Source organism: Buceros rhinoceros, unplaced genomic scaffold (assembly GCF_000710305.1).
Source record: "Buceros rhinoceros silvestris isolate BGI_N320 unplaced genomic scaffold, ASM71030v1 scaffold36802, whole genome shotgun sequence".
In the NCBI taxonomy this organism is placed as follows: Eukaryota; Metazoa; Chordata; class Aves; order Bucerotiformes; family Bucerotidae; genus Buceros; species Buceros rhinoceros.
In genome coordinates, this window is record NW_010400110.1 from 3,886 (window position 1) to 20,258 (window position 16,373).

The 16,373-nt window shown below is 42.9% G+C and overlaps 1 protein-coding gene across 1 annotated transcript; it reads right to left on the minus strand.

Annotated features, from left to right (window-relative positions):
- Positions 1–10,651: 10,651 nt before the first annotated feature.
- TMEM169 (transmembrane protein 169) lies at positions 10,652–13,047 on the minus strand. Its single transcript, XM_010131745.1, has 2 exons — positions 12,744–13,047; positions 10,652–11,271 (listed from the first exon to the last, which is right to left on the minus strand). The coding sequence occupies exons 1-2, from the start codon at positions 13,045–13,047 to the stop codon at positions 10,652–10,654; spliced, it is 924 nt and encodes a 307-aa protein (XP_010130047.1).
- Positions 13,048–16,373: the final 3,326 nt, after the last annotated feature.

The window sequence follows — 16,373 nt, forward strand, 5'->3', positions numbered from 1 at the left end:
TGCTGAAGTGACAGCCTCCTCTTGCCCTCTGACCAATCCCCTTCTCTTCTCCAGACTACGCACTTAATGAACATTTCTCAGGCAGGTAGAAACTTCCACTGGCTGTAATACACCAGCAGAGTGCCACAGGGAGATAAAGCACAAAGTCACAGCCAACTCCATTTACAACCCCTTTTCCCCATGTGGCATTTACCTTTTCAACACTGTCACGGAGTCACGTTGAGAATCGCACTGCTCTGTAGCACACACATACTGTCCTGCAGAATTGCTGCCCATCCAGTAGTTCTTCCATCGATGTTTGTTATTCTCGATGACCAGAACATCACATTTGCCTGTAATACAGCACCCTTCTTTTTTCTCTTTCAGACCGTTTATGAAATTTATGACTATTTTTTTTAGTTCTAATCTTCTCAGGCATTGTGCTCGCCATATCTCTCAGTTTGGTGTCATGTCCAGATTTCACAAGCACATTTTGTCTTCAGCCAAGTCACGAAGGAACAGTGCTCAGCCTGAGATGGCCACCCCAGAGTAACCTCTAGACGTAGCTTTGCATACATCAGTCTAGCTGCTTTTGCAGCTTTTTTTATTATACATACTAGTCTGCTTATGAGAATGCCATTTAAAACAGTGTCAAAGCGTTATTAAAATTGAGGTAAATAATTTCTATCCAAAATGCCCATTTCTCTCTCGCAAAAAAAAAAAAAAAAAAATTGATTTGACACTATTTGTTCTTTTAGAAAAAGCCTGGATTTACTTTTACTTATTATCTTCTGAGCACCTGTAAATGGCTTAGTTATTTGTTATGCTGGTTTCCAATAACTGGAGCACAAAGAGTCTATTACTCCCTGACATCTCTGCATTCCCTCAACCTTTTTTAGAAGTAGATGTCATATTTGTAATTTCACCCATCTTGTCAAGGAAAATCGTTAAGGCTCCTGAGATTGCTTCAGCCAGTTTTATATTTGCCTTGGATGAAATTCACCTGGCTCAGCTGATTTGAAAACATCTCCAGTGTTAAAGCACGCTCTGACTTTTCCTGTTTGATCTGGAATCACTTTTTGCTGCTAGTGTTAATTGTGAGGCTGCCTGATTGCAGGTGACCTTTATGAATGGACAGTCTTCCACAGCTGTCAGTTATTTAATTAGCTCAAAAGGCAGAAGCATATGCTGTGGGCCCAAAGGTTTCAGCAGGGCTGAAACCCCTGTAGCTGTCAGGAGGAGTCTATCCACTGGAATTTCATTTTATTTCTTTAATGTGCTTTTCTTTAAGAAGTAAAGAGAACATTGAAGTTGCAGAAGTCCAGTTCTAAAATGCAAGGAAATTCTGACATCAGATTTTCTCACGTGACCTTAACATGCGTATTATGACCCAAGTTCAACCACAGAAGCATCTACTTTTTTGTCCTGCGATGCCATAGTCACTTTCAATACCTATTGGGATAAAATTAGGGCTGTGCACTAAAGGAGTCCTAAGAGGCATTTGTTACAAAAATTTGGAGGCATAAAGTGAAAGAGGAAGTTCTTAGTACTATGGTAACTGAATGACATTTTAAGAATTAAATTTTCTGGTTTTGTTCATCAAGTTGCCTCTTCTGATGTACAAATCACTTGAACCCGAGTCTCTCACCAGTAGTCACTGGTTATGGGAGTCACATTTTCCTAGTGCTCAGTTTGAGACTGAGTCAGATCTGTGTAAGTGTGAACGCTCAGAGCTGTTCAAGAAAAGAGCTTCACTTTCAACACAGAAGGGGCCTTATTGTGCTAAGTGTTCTGAAAAATTCAGCTGCGAGGTATCTCAGGGGGGCACTGAGGCTTCACAGACATTTTTCGCTTTTAGAAGCCTTGTGCCTTTGTTGCCACGTAGAAGTTTATCAGCATTTATGTCACATGCTATCGTGAAAACAAATATTTATGTGAAGTACTTACATGTTACAGTAACATCTTTTATTGAGAGATTGCTGTGCACAATCTGTGCAAATGGGGTTTGGACACACTTTGAAATGTAAGGGCAAAAAAAAATGCTGGACTGGCTTCTCATTAAGTGCTTTAATGTGCCCCACTACATAGGCCTGGCACACCAGAGAAGGGATAGCACGAGCACCTGCGATTGAAGATGGCTTCAGATTGCATACCTACAGGAAACGGGGTGGGGAGGGGAGGGAGGGGTTAATTTTATACAAGTATATTCAAAATCGACACGATGGAACTTCTAAGTATTTGCCAACGCACTCTCATAGGATGTAGATTTCTTTGGATGCATTTCTAAGGCAGAAAACAAATACTGCAGTGGGCTTTCCCCCCCGTTTTCCAGTTCAGCCACTGGAGGGCAACATGATCCCAGTCACCGGGGCGGAGGAAGCGCCGCAGCCTGCGGAGTGAGGCGGGCGGCTCCCAGCCAGCGCCACCCAACGGCGGGGGAATTTCTGCATGCAGGTGTGGCAGAAATTGGACAATTAAAATATTTTTTAAAAAACATATATGTATATATACTTATACAGTGCTCTTTTTCGGAAGGTAGATTTAAAAATTTCTTCCAACATCTAGAAGCTATTAATCTGGGTTTCTGCTTAGGATGATGGTTTCATGAGTTGTCAATCCATGGATTAGCCAAAGGATTTCTGAAGGAGGTGATGCGAGGGCCACTCAGCCTGGTATCACAAGAGGTTTCCCACCACTAAGAAACTGAAATCCTGACACATTTCTACTCTTGAGATAACTCTGGCAGACTTTTATGGATTGCTTGTTAAATCCATTACAGTGGATGATTTCTTTATTACATTTTAGAGGACTATCAGCAGTGTAGGGTCTGATTTTGTTTAAAATTAATACAAATAGTATTAATTGAGTATTAATATTATTGAGTTCAGCTCAAATGAACTCCAGAGCGTCTGTCTGGGTTCCTGGAGAAGACCAGAGAGTTCACGTCAGATATGCTCGCTTTGGAGAAAACAACAACCCAGCAAAAGAGGATCAAATAGCATTTGAAAAACGTTAAAGCCAGAGTTCAGTGCTTTAGGAAGAGATAATAAGCACAAATTAGATGCCAATAAAATGAAACGGCAACTTAGAAGCAGAGGAGAAACGCAGACTGCATTACAGGACACAGCACGACAACGTTTTGCCCAGACGTCTTGTATTGGCTGCTACCGTTTCAGACTAGGTTATCGCAGAAGCAGAATCTCATCCATCTTGTTCTACACATGCTCTTTGTTTCACAGTCTTTCTCTCTCTCTCTCACCTCCCTCTGCGCAGTAAGTCTTTGTTTGCAGCCAGTAGCAATCCAGTTGTGTTTTCGGCATCTCTGGAAAGTGCTTTCATGCAGCGGGATTGTACTGAACAAGCTCGCTAGGGTAACTCGCTGTGTGAAGGATTTGCTTTGTGGATGCACAAGGATAAGCCTTCAGTATCCTCCCCCCACCAGCATCATGCATGAGTATATGCACGCACACACGCTCACTGGCTGATGGTCCAATTTAATCCGTAGAGCACAGGGATTTGTTCCTTATCCATCCAACCGACCTGCAGGAGGGGAGGGAGGGAGTTTTCAGCTGCCAAATACAGCTCTTCCCAAGCTGGGAGAGAGGCCCCACTGTTAAATCCCTACTTGTTTGCCTGCACCTGGAAGCAGATTAAATCAGACGGAAAGCGTATAAGTTTGGATCTTCAAAGAAGTATCAGCCTTCATGCACTTTTACAGTGGAGCATTGCAACATGGAGGATGGGACGTCATGTTTTAAAGCTTTGAATTCTTGTGAGTTCCCAGTTTGTACAGCTTTGGGGGACAAAGCAGCAGTGTGAAGGAGGGAGCTGCTATTTGAGAGGAAAGAAGGGATTAAGTTTGTTTTTTATTTGCATAAATTGATGCTAACCCATACCACAAACAGATAGGTGACAACGTCAGATGTAAGGGTAAGAATAATTTCAAGCTTTCCTTATCAGTTATTTTTTACAGCAATTCCTTGGAGAGAATGGAGTTATCAAGATGACGACTGCTGATTTCTGCAAGTTTCTTGTACTAGACAAGGCAGGCACTCAAATTCTTATAACTTTCTATCAAAATAAAGGGCAAATTTAGCCATCAAAAGAGACTTGATTTTTAGGTTGGAATTGAGGCTCAGAGCAATCCTGCTCTGTTGCTGGGCCGGCTGAAGTCACAGCCACCACATTAAGCTTTTGCCTTAGAGCCTGTTTCAATATCAGAGTTCATCGCTTCAGCAGTGTGTAATCGCATTGGAGAGGAGTCAATATTATTACCTGCTTTGAGTCACTAAAGGCAGCTCTACCGACACTTACTTGGTGAGACCTGAGCTGTCATTTAGCAATGACACTACATGTGCCCTGGGATGATATTGCTTACTATAGTAAATATTTCACTTTTTTTCCTACTATATGCAAATAATGGGCTTTATTTCTGCTAATTTTTTAAGTCACAGGGGAGCTGGTTTGAATAAATTAATGAAGGCTAAAATTGCTTGTGTTTGTTAATTTGGTGTGCAACTCTTACATGCCTGGAGTTTTAAGGAAAATCTCCACTGTGATGGAAGAATATTCGAGTAATTGCCTATAATTACAAGGGCAGCTCGATACAAATATATTTAAATACATCCTAGTGACAGACATTCGAAGATGGCACTTCCACAGTTTTGGACAAGTAATGTTTTTTAGAAAGGAAGACTGAATAAAAGGCATGCTCTCCTTGAGCTGACTGCCCCAGGAGCTGTTGGAGTCATGCCCAGCATTGGCACCGTACAAGCCATTCAGTTCACTTACGGTGTTTGGGGTTGTTAGGATTGCAGCTGCAGGTGACTCAGATAACCACGCTGGAATAAATTAAGCTATATTTGCGCTGTATCACAATGAGCCAGTTTGCTGTTACTTTGCAGTAGAAATAATTGATTCACTTACCTTATCACTGTAGGAGCAGAAAGAGTTTGGCGTACGTATGAAGGTAGTCAGAGGCACCTTGAAATATATTGGTCTTAATATACATTACTGATGGAGGAACTTGTAATAAATCAAACCCTGAGGGAACGTGTTGCCTGAGAGGTGGGTTTTTATCCTATTTGCCAAGCAGAACATGCTGTAAAATTCAGTAGTTAGCCTTTTTATCTTGTGACGTTAAATTTCCAATTGGAAGAAATGGTTGAGAAAAGGAGCCCTAAGATAGGGAGATCACATCTGGGCAGCAACTGTATCTTAGAGGGCTCCAGGTCAAATTACCTGGCATTTCTGATTTCAGTGGATGTGAACCACCACGGATTTTAGCTGCTCTGTTTTTGAGGAAGGCTTTACGTTTTAGCATGCTAAAAGGGCATTTTTTTTAACACAGGGACAAACTCATTGTTGGCCTCACTCAGGCGTTCTCTTTATTTTAATGCGTTCTGACAGACTTCAGCTACCGTGTAATGACAAGAAATTAGAAAGACTGACAGCTAATGGAACTGGGTGACCAAGAGGGACCCACGAGAACACTTCCAGCCTCATTCCTCTGGGTTGCTTGTTCACATGCAGTCACACTTCACCTGTTTACATGAAAGGATGCTTAGGGGACTTTTGGAACCCCCTGGCAACTTACCCTGATCAAACACGCAACCACAAGCCCTCCCTCATGATCAAGTGGCTGCCTGTTGGAAGAGAAATCATGCGTTAGCAGTTAAGACAACCAAACATGATGTCCCTTCTAATTTGCCAAATTAATTGAAAAGTTGTGTTTCCAAGTGGATGAGCCCCTGAATTTGCTTCAACCTCTTTTTTTTTTTTTTTTTGTGAGTTCTCATTTCCATACAGGGGATAAATTTGGATGGACTAATCTATCAGAAATGAATCTGTGTTAATCTAACTGCCTCCATATTGACAAGTCTTTGGAAAGAAGCAGGAAGGGCATTGGTCCCACAGATAACTCGCTGCCTGGGACAAAAAGGGCTTGCCTAAGTTTTCAGCAAAACTGTCCATCACAGCACAGGAGTGTGGGCTACGCATCCTTATTTTCTCTCTTTAACCTAGTGTAATTGAGTGCTTCAGGGTGCAAGAGCAGAGTGGAGTGGCTTTTCTTAACTAGTGGTTGCAGCTTCCAAAAGGTATCCATTGCAGGAACTGCAGGATCCCAGACTTGGGAATTAAAGCCACTGGCTTGAGGGATTATAAGGGGGAATTGAAGAGACTATTTGTGGTTAAAAGCAGTTTAAAAAACTGTTTGAAAACAGTTAATGCTGTGATTGTTTCAGTGCTCAAAGAAACTGAATGGGACGGGTAAGTCAGCAGGCAGAATTAGCACATTCTCTTCCCCTGGTGAAATACCTGATGCAGTCCTACAGGTGTGTTTTGCCTGATGCAAAAGTCTTCAATAGGAGTCTCTCCCACTGCTGACCATTATCTCGTAAAATGATTACCTAGTACCTCAAAGGTGAAAACTGCAAAAGCCTATGAGCTAATTCTTTGGACCTGCTACCTCCATCCCACCCTGCCACATCAGGAAGCCAAGCATCCTTCCTCAGATTCTTCATTAGAGGTAGAAAGTCCCCAATGTACAACTGCCGTGCAGGGAATCCTGATTCTCTGTCAATTTTTACAGCAGGCATCCCACCAAAAGCACCTTCCTGGTATTTCCAGCTGTCACATTTGACGTGACACTGCCAGTTTGAGGAAATCACCTGCGAGTACCCTTACTGCTCAAAGAGCTGTTACACTGAAGCTGTGCTAGCCCTTGGCTAGGAATTTAATTTGGATTTTCCAAAGATCCACATTCCCCCTCTTAGAAGAAATAAGATGTCAAATAAGTGTTTGCTGTGTGCTAGCAGAAGGGTCAGACTGCGGTAAGACTGTGTGGGAGGGCACCAAGGGTGTAATTTAATATTTAGACACCTTGAAGACCTGTACTGGTGGATTCTCCTTTGACTTGTCAGAGGAGTGTCTGGATTACTTAGAGGCTGTAAGAAATCTGCCCAGCACAGCTGTAAATAGCAGCTCCAAATCACAGACACAGAGACCATAGTTGTAGAGTTCAACATATTTCCTATTTTGGTATGGAAGCGTGATCCTTGGGGCTGGATCAGATAACAAACAGATAACCAACGAGGGAAATTAAATCAACAGTTTTCATTTGTGCACTATGAACTAAAAACAAAGAACCCCAGATCTGACAGTTCTGGATAGGCACAGGTTAATGAGGTAAAACTGAGACCCATTTCAGACACACTTTGAAGTGGGTCTCCAAAGATAATGATTTGTAATCAATTATCAGCATAGAGTGACCGTGTCCATCCTACAGCACTGGTTTTAATACAAAGTCAAGCAGAAGCATGACAGCAACACTCTTCTAAAGCCACGTACATCTTTATTCTCCACCCAGGCCAGCAAGGATGGGAAAAGGGAATGCAATTAAAAGTAACAATCAGCAAACATACATTATCTTTACTTAAAAAAAACATCCAGACTAGAGCAGCCACAAACACACTCAACAGTTAGAGTAACTGGAATTCCCTGCAGTTGGATGGTGGCACATAAGCAGAAATTATTTGAGAGTTTCTGAAAGCAAGGGCAGAACACGACAAAACCTTGTGCTTTTTTCTATTACAACATTGATAATGATTATATATTTTGCAGCAGGCAAACCATTCCAGGGGATAACGGGCAAGAGAAAAAGCTATCCAGAGTTGTTTTTGAGAAAAGTTTGAATAAAACTTTTACAAATAGCACCAGAACTAACCCCAAGCTTAAACTAGCCCCCACCAAAAATCAGTGGCAGAACACCCCAACTTTGACAGGAGCAGAGGCAAGCTTGGTTAAATGTAAAGAAAACACAAAATGGATTGTTCCAGTATATCCCCCAAAAAGGTGGCCTCCAAACCCAGAAGCGTAGCTGCCAAGGCAGAGGGAGGGTACTATAACTTCTCTGACGCTCCTTTGTGTCTACATAGCAGTAAGAGGCACAGATTTGGTTTTGTCTCCTCTCTGACAGGCTGTTTACAATCCTGAGAGCAAATCCTGCAGCCCAGCAGACATTTCGCATGGCTGTATGCTGTAATGAGCTAGTATTTATCATTCAAGCCCTCTATAAGCTGAAGGCTCTTTGTGCTACTGACCCCAGCCTTTCATCTAGCCTTGAACAGCTGCCCTCTGTCAGTGACAGCTGAATTGGGTTTTCTCCCTCTGCAGCAATGCACACTTGTCAGCCATCCTTTCCCCAAACCCTCGTTTGCTGCATGTTAGGGCCAAGATACACAATCCACTCCTTTCATGCCAGCAGTGTTCCTTTAGGCAAAGCGTGAGAACACTTGCCAGTGGGCCTTCCTTCCCATCAATGATTGCTAAGCATCACTTCTTCCCACCTTCCAGCCATGTGGGAGCCTGCGATTTCCATATGGAAGAGTATTAAGCAGAGTGGCTGCGCTGGGTCACTACAAACTGCCAGCAGTGGCACGACTTAGCCTCAGCCTCTCTGTTAATTAAGAGGCATATCAAGCTCCCTGATTAAGACAGCTCTGTGCAAGTCATTTCACTCCCTGAACTGGTCCCAGGCTTATGTCAGCCTCTTTGAACTCCACTGAATTGCCTGTCATTGCCTCACAGTTTGGGGTCTTTCCTTCTTTTTTTTCTTTTTTTTTTTTTTCCCCTGGAAGCTGGTCATTGCCTTTAAAGACCTAACCAGTAGAAACTGAAAGCTGTGCTTCAGGAAGCATCAAACACAGCCTGGCTGTACCTGTGCCCTGGGCACCTCTGCTTTGTCCGTAAGTCTGGGGCCAAGCCTGCTCTTGGTATTAAGCTTGTATACTATTCACACTGTTAATCCTCAAGCCAGCACTAAGAGGCTGGTTTGGCTGGATCTCCCAGAAGGGGACAGATCAAGGATGCAGCAGGGACTTATTTCTCAGTGTCAGGCCTAGAGGATTGGATGGACTTTTTTATACATCACCAGTTCCCAGATGTCCTAACCAGGACAGACAATCAGTGTAGTATTGAGCTCATCCTTGAAATGCAACACAAAACATTAGTTCGGGTGAAATCCAGCTTCTGAATGCTTCTCTTTACCGCCCTAAAGCTAGAGCAGCTCCCCCTCTGGTAGGGAGGCTGGGGGAGTGAAACACTTACACACTCATGAATGACTGTGCAGCCTGACTGACCGCACACTAGGAATCATCTACCTACACGCATGCAAATGGGGGGCTCCTCTGGGTTGGGGCTGAGCCAGACTTTCTAGCAGCACCAGCTGAACTAGAGCACTCAGAAAATTAATCATGTTTCAGATGTGTAAGTCAGTCCCCATTAGAGTCTCTTATTATCCTTATGTCTTCCTTAGGCCAAAACCCCAACAGTAAATCTAGAAAAAGAACTTTTCTGCTAGTCATTTTTTTTAAAGAGACAATTTAAATTTCTCCAGCCTGTGGTGGCCACCTCAGCCTGGTCTGGGAGCCCACTAAGATGCCATGCAAAATCCCAAAAGGAGGGAAACCAATTATGAAGATGAGATATGAAGGGAGGAGGATGTATAATCCATTGCTCTTCCATATAATAAACCAGAAAGTGTGGGACACACACATTTCCAGAGCTGAGGCACTAATGCAGTTTGCACTGGCACTAACAGACACAGGTCTCAGGGATGCCCCTGTTCTCAAAGGGAAGGTCCAGCAACTCTTCTGTAAGAGCAACGTGAAAAACAGAACGACTGTTTCAGGAAGATCTTCCCATCCCAAGCACCTTCAACTCCACCTCTGTACATACAGGTGCCACTGGTCCACACCTGCATTGCTGTGACATGCTAACTGATCATCCCTTCCTCAGAGCAGGTGACTCTTCTCTATAATGCAGCTGTTTGCACTGCACCTTGCCTACAGGTCCCGTAGCCTGCTCCTTCCTAATAGTCACCTATCAAGAGCAAATGCAGGTCTGTCCTTAGCACCTATCTGTGCACTTACAGTCACCTGAGAATGCTTGGTGACAGGCCCATCAGGTCCCCACGCCCCTCATTATAGAGCAAGCCCTACTCGTCCATCTCGTGATGGGTGTGTTTCAGATCAGCGTGGAGCTCACGAGCCTTTGTTGAAGGCTGTGCTGTTGTCTCCCAGTGAAAGGCTGGGCACAACTGTTCCAGTGGTCTGTTTGTCAAACTCTGACAGTGTCTGAGCAGTGAGCCTACCTGGAAAGTTTGCTGCACTTGTTGGAAGCACTGGAAAAGGACCCTCTCTAGGAAAACTGGAGGAACATCACACATTTTGCAATTTAGTCTTCACCTCTGAACGGATTCCTATCTCCTGAAGTTCATCTGCTTGAGAGGAGACTTCTTTCCACTGAGTCAATGGGTCACTGTTATGTCCTATTCCTGAAAAGTAAAGTCTAACTTTACAGCAGTGGACTTTTCAGCATGTATCCCTGCCACTCCACAAACAGCCTGAGCGCCACAGACCTGGATTTTCTAACCGCTCCCAAAAGTTGTATTTAGCTAAAACAGATGACAAATCCTTGGAGAGCCATGCACCTCCCCACTCAGACCATGTGAAGCTAGCACACTTGCATTCTGTGACATTTAAAGAGCACTCCCAGCCCAGTATTTCATTCATTAAGTTTGTGTTTATATATATATATATAAAAATCAGTGAGTTATTTTCCAGGTGAAAACCACTCGGATATGACTGAAACAGTCAGCCAGGACAAAGGCTCAGACTGACGAGGTCTCAACCCCCTGTGCAGAGCTCTTGCCAGAGAGACTACCTGAGAGATTGTCGGAATCTAGCAGCTCGACAATGCTGTACGGGGAACAATCTTCCAAACCCAGCTTGCTGCAGAGCCAGCCACAGAAGCCCTTCTCCATATCCCTGACAGCATGCCACCAGTACCCAAAGGACCATGCTAGCTGGGCCACAGCAGAGTACAGCCCTAGGGAAAAGGACACAACCATAATTATAATTGGGTAGAAGATGATCAAAAAGGGGCAAAAGGTGATTTTATGCCAGAAGGTCCTCTCTTCATTGTACACCAAGAAGATGTTGTACCATGTAATGGTTCCATAATAGAATGAAACCACAAAGGACACAACAAAAATAATGGGGAGGCAGATGATGGTCCAGAGGACAACGTGGGGTCCTCTGTCCAGCCCAACATCACATTTCTTCTTCTCAGGGACATCTTCTTTTGGAGGTTCCTTTGACTTAGCCAGTTCCTGCAGCTCTTTGTCCGTTAGAGTGACATGGATGTCCACCATCTGACCCTTCTTCTTTCCCCTGGTGATTGTTCCAGTCAAGGTGACGTATCGGCTGTCTAAAGGCATGTTCCAGACACCTATGAACACAGATAAACTCATCTACATTAGATTTATTTTCTGTATGGAATATTTTGTGTAAATCCTCAAAGACTCCAAAGATCATTAGATAGTATGTATGGAGTTACAGTTACATTTTAAAAAGACAGAACACAATCAATGCAGTATAAAGATGATAACCGCAGGAGAAAACAGAAGAAGAGCTAATGAGGGAGAAGACAGAAATGACAATGATGCTGGAGAAGACTCCAGCATCTCCACTAGGGACAGTATGTGAAGGGAAAATGCTGCAGGAGCATATGAGAAAGAGATGAGACACAGTAATTAAATAAAAAATGGTATGTCTGTTTTCTCTGGTACCCTCGTAGATTTATTCCTGACCAGCATGCACACCTGGGATGAATTAGATAAATAAGACTAAGACTCTTGTTCTGGAATAAGCAGATCCACACATGGATTTACACTTGAATAACTAATATTTCACTCTACATTTGCACTGTATCTCAATCCAAATTAATTTTAAAAGTTTTAGAAAAAACTTTAAAACTCATATATTTGCATTTTGAGGGATCAAAAAAGGCACCAAACAGGAAAGTGTTGTGGTGTGTGTTAAAATCACAGACTGCCTTAGCTTCCAAGTGACATTGGCTTAGGATGGTCCCTGGATTGATACCGGCCATAAACTCTTATATAGGGCTAAAATATGCTTCCTTCCGGTCCTAATTCTGACTAGCTTGGAAGGCGGTCTTCAGAGGCTCTTCAAAGGAGGCTGAGCAGCTGGAAGTGGCCTGTGAGAACAGAAAGGCAGCAGATAAACCTTGAGGATAGGGGTTGGGATCCTGGGGGAATCCGGTGCGGCTGATGGACCAGGAGTATGCATTCACATTTAAACCCCTCTCAGCCTGTACTACTGGCTCACAAAAGGATTAGCCACAGGACCTGCCTTCCACACTTCTTCCCTGCAAGGGTATCCAGGATAGACATTAAAAGTGAAAGTGGCTCCAAGATGCCCCGCTATGACCTTGCCAAACAATCACTCTTAAAGAGGAAGCTGTGCTCAGAATATGCAAACAGAAGGCAACAGCAAATCCTAGATAATGAGTAAAACTCCCTGTGACTGGTAAATCTCCCTGCCACTAAATCCATCTGCTTCCATCCTTTCACTTAACAGGCAGTTGTTTGGTATGGACAGGGGCTTAATCACAGCATCACTGCCTTAAAGCACACTCAGCATTTCTGTGGATCAACCCCAACCAGCACATACATTCAAACCTAAGAATGTGGCAATGACCAGCCTCTGCAAAGAACTGCAGGAGACACCCAAAGTCAGCCTATAATGCTTTTTAATTCAGAGAGTTCTCATGCACCAACTCAAGCTCTCCTCACCTGCAGTCTTGGAGAGGGTTGGTCCTACAGTTAGTTCCATTTGACTTCAGTGCATGCTAGCATCAAAAACAGTTTATGGAAAGTGAGTGTTCCCAGGAATACATACCATCTGCCATGGACTGACCCAGGAACTTGGAGCCTTCCTCAGAGGTCCTCTCCCCTCCTTCTTCATCCGCCTGTTCTTCTTCCACCTTATTCTCATTCTCTGACCGATACACTATTATTGACTCAGGACGGGACTCTTTCTTCTTCTTTTTCCTCCGGTCCATAGTGGCTTCCCCGTCAAATGTGACAGTGGTTGCTACAGCCCTTCTCATGGAGCCACGGTGAGGGCTTTGGCTTCCAGACTTGCTCTCTTTCTGCATGGTCTCCTCCATCCCACTGCTGCTCTCGAGCACCTCAGTTGGCATCTTGTAGCACCTATTTTCAATCTAACAGTTCCTGCACTTAGAAGTCATTGATTAGACAATGGTCCCATGGATGCTTTGCTTTGGTAAGATGTCCTACTGCTGACACCCAAATGATGCACTCCATTCTTAGCCTAGAAGTAGAGAGAAGGCTGAAAAAGTGTCTTTTTCTTACAAAGCAGAAAAAATTGCCAGAATTTTCCTATAAAGGGTTACTTCCAACTGGTTTAAATGTCATCTGAAGATCTTTACTACTGTTATGAATATCAGTTCTATTACATGGATATATGTTTTGTAATATCTAATCCTGATTCTCAGGTTCCAATTTTAAATATAACAAACCAAAGCTGCTGGAAAAGGGAAGAGTATTAACATTTATAAGAAGAGATTAAGCAAACACAGCTTACTGGGTGAATTTAGCGTTCCTCTGCAATGCTGGAAGCAAACAGAAGAAAACAGTTTTGGCCCACATGCATGAACATGAAGAAATTAAACCATCAGACAAAAAAAAATTTGTCTGATTTAAGGGTCTGGCCTAGATTAGAGATCACTGCAGGAGGAACACTGTTCTCATCCTGCATTACAACAGCTCTATTGGTGCCAGCCTTTCTCATTTCGAGTGTCTTCCAATTTCCTGCCCATTGCAAGGATATTGCAAAAAGTAATCAATCAAATGATGCCAAAATGAATAATGTTCCGAACCTTACCAATATGTAGCGCTGTCAAACCTTAAAAATATGCTATATACAGTGGATTTAAAGCAAAATCACTATTATGATTTCACTGGGGAGGAAATTGGAAATCACAGCAAAATATTCTGGGAAAATAACCTAGAAAGGCTTGTGTTTTTATTCCTCATTCAAGAAAAATTAACAGCAGTATCAAGGGATATTGTTATCTATGGGAAAGCTGCCTAAGTAAAAGACATATGATTAAACATGCACTGAGGCAGAGAAATCCTGCTCCATGAATGTGGAAGGTGCAGTATTAACAGTTCCGAGGTATCATAACATTTAAGAAACTGACTGCGCCAAGTATTCAAGAAGTATATAAATGATATTCTGAATACACTGAATATCATTTAAACACCTCTGAAGAGCTCTGTTGAACATTTACAAGAAGATCTATATTTAAAAGAATGCACATGACCAATAATAAAGCTTCTATCTATTATCTGAGTCATCTCTTTAACAGGAAACTAAGAAACAGAGATATCATAATTTATAGCTCACACAATGCTGGGAAATTGTTTTGCTTGAACAGATGCTAGAAAAGAGTTGAGCATTTTTAGATTTGGCAGTACAGTCCTGCTCTTCCCACAGATGTAAGATTTTGCTGGTTTGTTTTGAAATTTTTTGCAGAGCTTTGTATCAACTATTTATGCCTCATACATTCACACACACACCCCCCTTTTAATTGTATCACTTTCACACATAAGACTGTGACCAGTTGATGTTATGTGGCTTCGAAGAACTCAACAATTCAGATTATTATATATGCATTATTATGCATTATAGAAAATACCTTCTGGTGATCAGAAGACACATAAAATGCAAGTAAAAAACCAAAGATCTGGCATACACCAGAAGTCAGACTACTTCTAAATCACTGGGCAAGAACAAAGAGGGGCAGTGATAATAAATGCCCTTGTACCAAAATAAGGTGGGGGGGGGGGGATTGTTCAAGGTGACTGTTCATTCTCTTCCCATTCCAAAGTCCAACCTCAACAGAGAATGGAGCAAAACCAAGAAGGGAATTTCTCCCAGACACCCAACTGCGAAAAGCATCTCATCACCTCCACCCTGCCCAAAAAAAGCATAACTGAGCTAATGAGAAGGATTTTCTCAATACAGTTTCTGGACCTCATCTGCCTGGAGAACGCGGCCTTTACATCTGTTTGTAAGCAATGTTCAGATAGGCAGTTTTCCACATCCCATAATATAAAAGAGGAATGGGATAGGCAAGTAACTCTGCAGTAAAATCTAATGTTTTGCTTTTTACCTTCCCCTTTTAACTCCAAAGCAAACTATCCACTGACTTCAAAGACAGCAAGCTTTAGCTTTTAATATGTTAACATTGGCAGGGCTCTGAGATCTCTTCACATCCATCGGAGTGCACGGAAGCTTTCGTTCAGTGTTTTTTAAAAATGCCTTTATGGGGAAATGGAAAAAAATTATTCTATGGTATAAACTCACTCTTTGTAGTAAATTCATCCAGGAGGTACAATAAACTGTAACATTTTTCTCTGAGAATCAGCAATAAAACTTCATGTTTTGCATCTATGAAATCCTAAAATCACCTAATGAGCCCCTGAGACAACAGTGAGATTCCTGTCCCAGAGGTGGTGAAAAGAAAACAGCCCTGGAGCCACAGAGAAGCCAAAAGCATCACTGCTAGGATGATCTGCTAAAAGTCTGGAGACACAGAAGTTGATTTGGGATTAGATTCCCAAAGTTCCTGGCTGTAGTTCCATGCTCAGTCCCTACTGCCTTGAAAAGGGATGACTTGCCAGTAATACTTAAAAATAACACAAAGATCTGTGGTTGGGCTTTTTTTACTTAGTTTCTTCAGCTGTGACCTCGGTTAACCTCACAGTTAAGAGAAGATCTCCGTGTGATGCCAAAGTCTGAAGGACTATGTCAACCTTGACTATGTGAGGAGGAGCAAGGCAATGCCACTTTTGAATCTGTCACAGACAGGCACTGGAAATGTGTCCATTTCTTGTGCTCAGTGGTCAGGTGGAATGGTGATTAATGACCAGATGACTATGACCTCTGAGTTATTTCGCTATGTCTGACGTTCTCACCCCCACTTACAGCATCTACTGCCACTGTAAATTACCAGAAAATTACTAGAAAAAACCACCTCACCAGAAGGGTTATCGAGGGGTGGCAGCCCAGTTCCTCCTTCTCCAGCTCCTCAGCTGGAAGAGGGGAGGAAATGGGCAATGGGGGACAAGCCCCTCAGAAGCACCATTGCTGTGGCTGCGTCAGAGCTCTTGGGATAAGGAAATGAAGGAGACCAGGTTATTCTGTTTAAGGCACGAGGAGGTAAAATCCAGTGTCAGCCTGTCTACATTAGAAACAAAAAAATGGTGAAGGAGATCCCTCTGATCTAGCAGTAAGGTAAAAAGCTGGAAGATAAACTACAGGGAAGACGTTAGGTAGGTGTTCTAACAGAGTGGGCAGGTGTCACTTGATAAACATCCAGAGGGCTGGGGAGAGTCGTCCCATCACTGGAAACTTCCAAATCTGGACTGGGTATCTTGGCAGCAGCTTGGTCACCAGTACTTGACCAGAAGGTGCTAATGTGGGGAAGTCCTCTGGCTT

Coding starts and splice junctions, on each gene's coding strand:
- TMEM169 (XM_010131745.1), bottom strand. CDS start 13,047: ATGCCAACTGAGGTGCTCGAGAGCAGCAGTGGGATGGAGGAGACCATG. Junction 11,272..12,743: donor GGGTCAGTCCATGGCAGATG/GTATGTATTCCT, acceptor CTGTGTTCATAG/GTGTCTGGAACATGCCTTTA.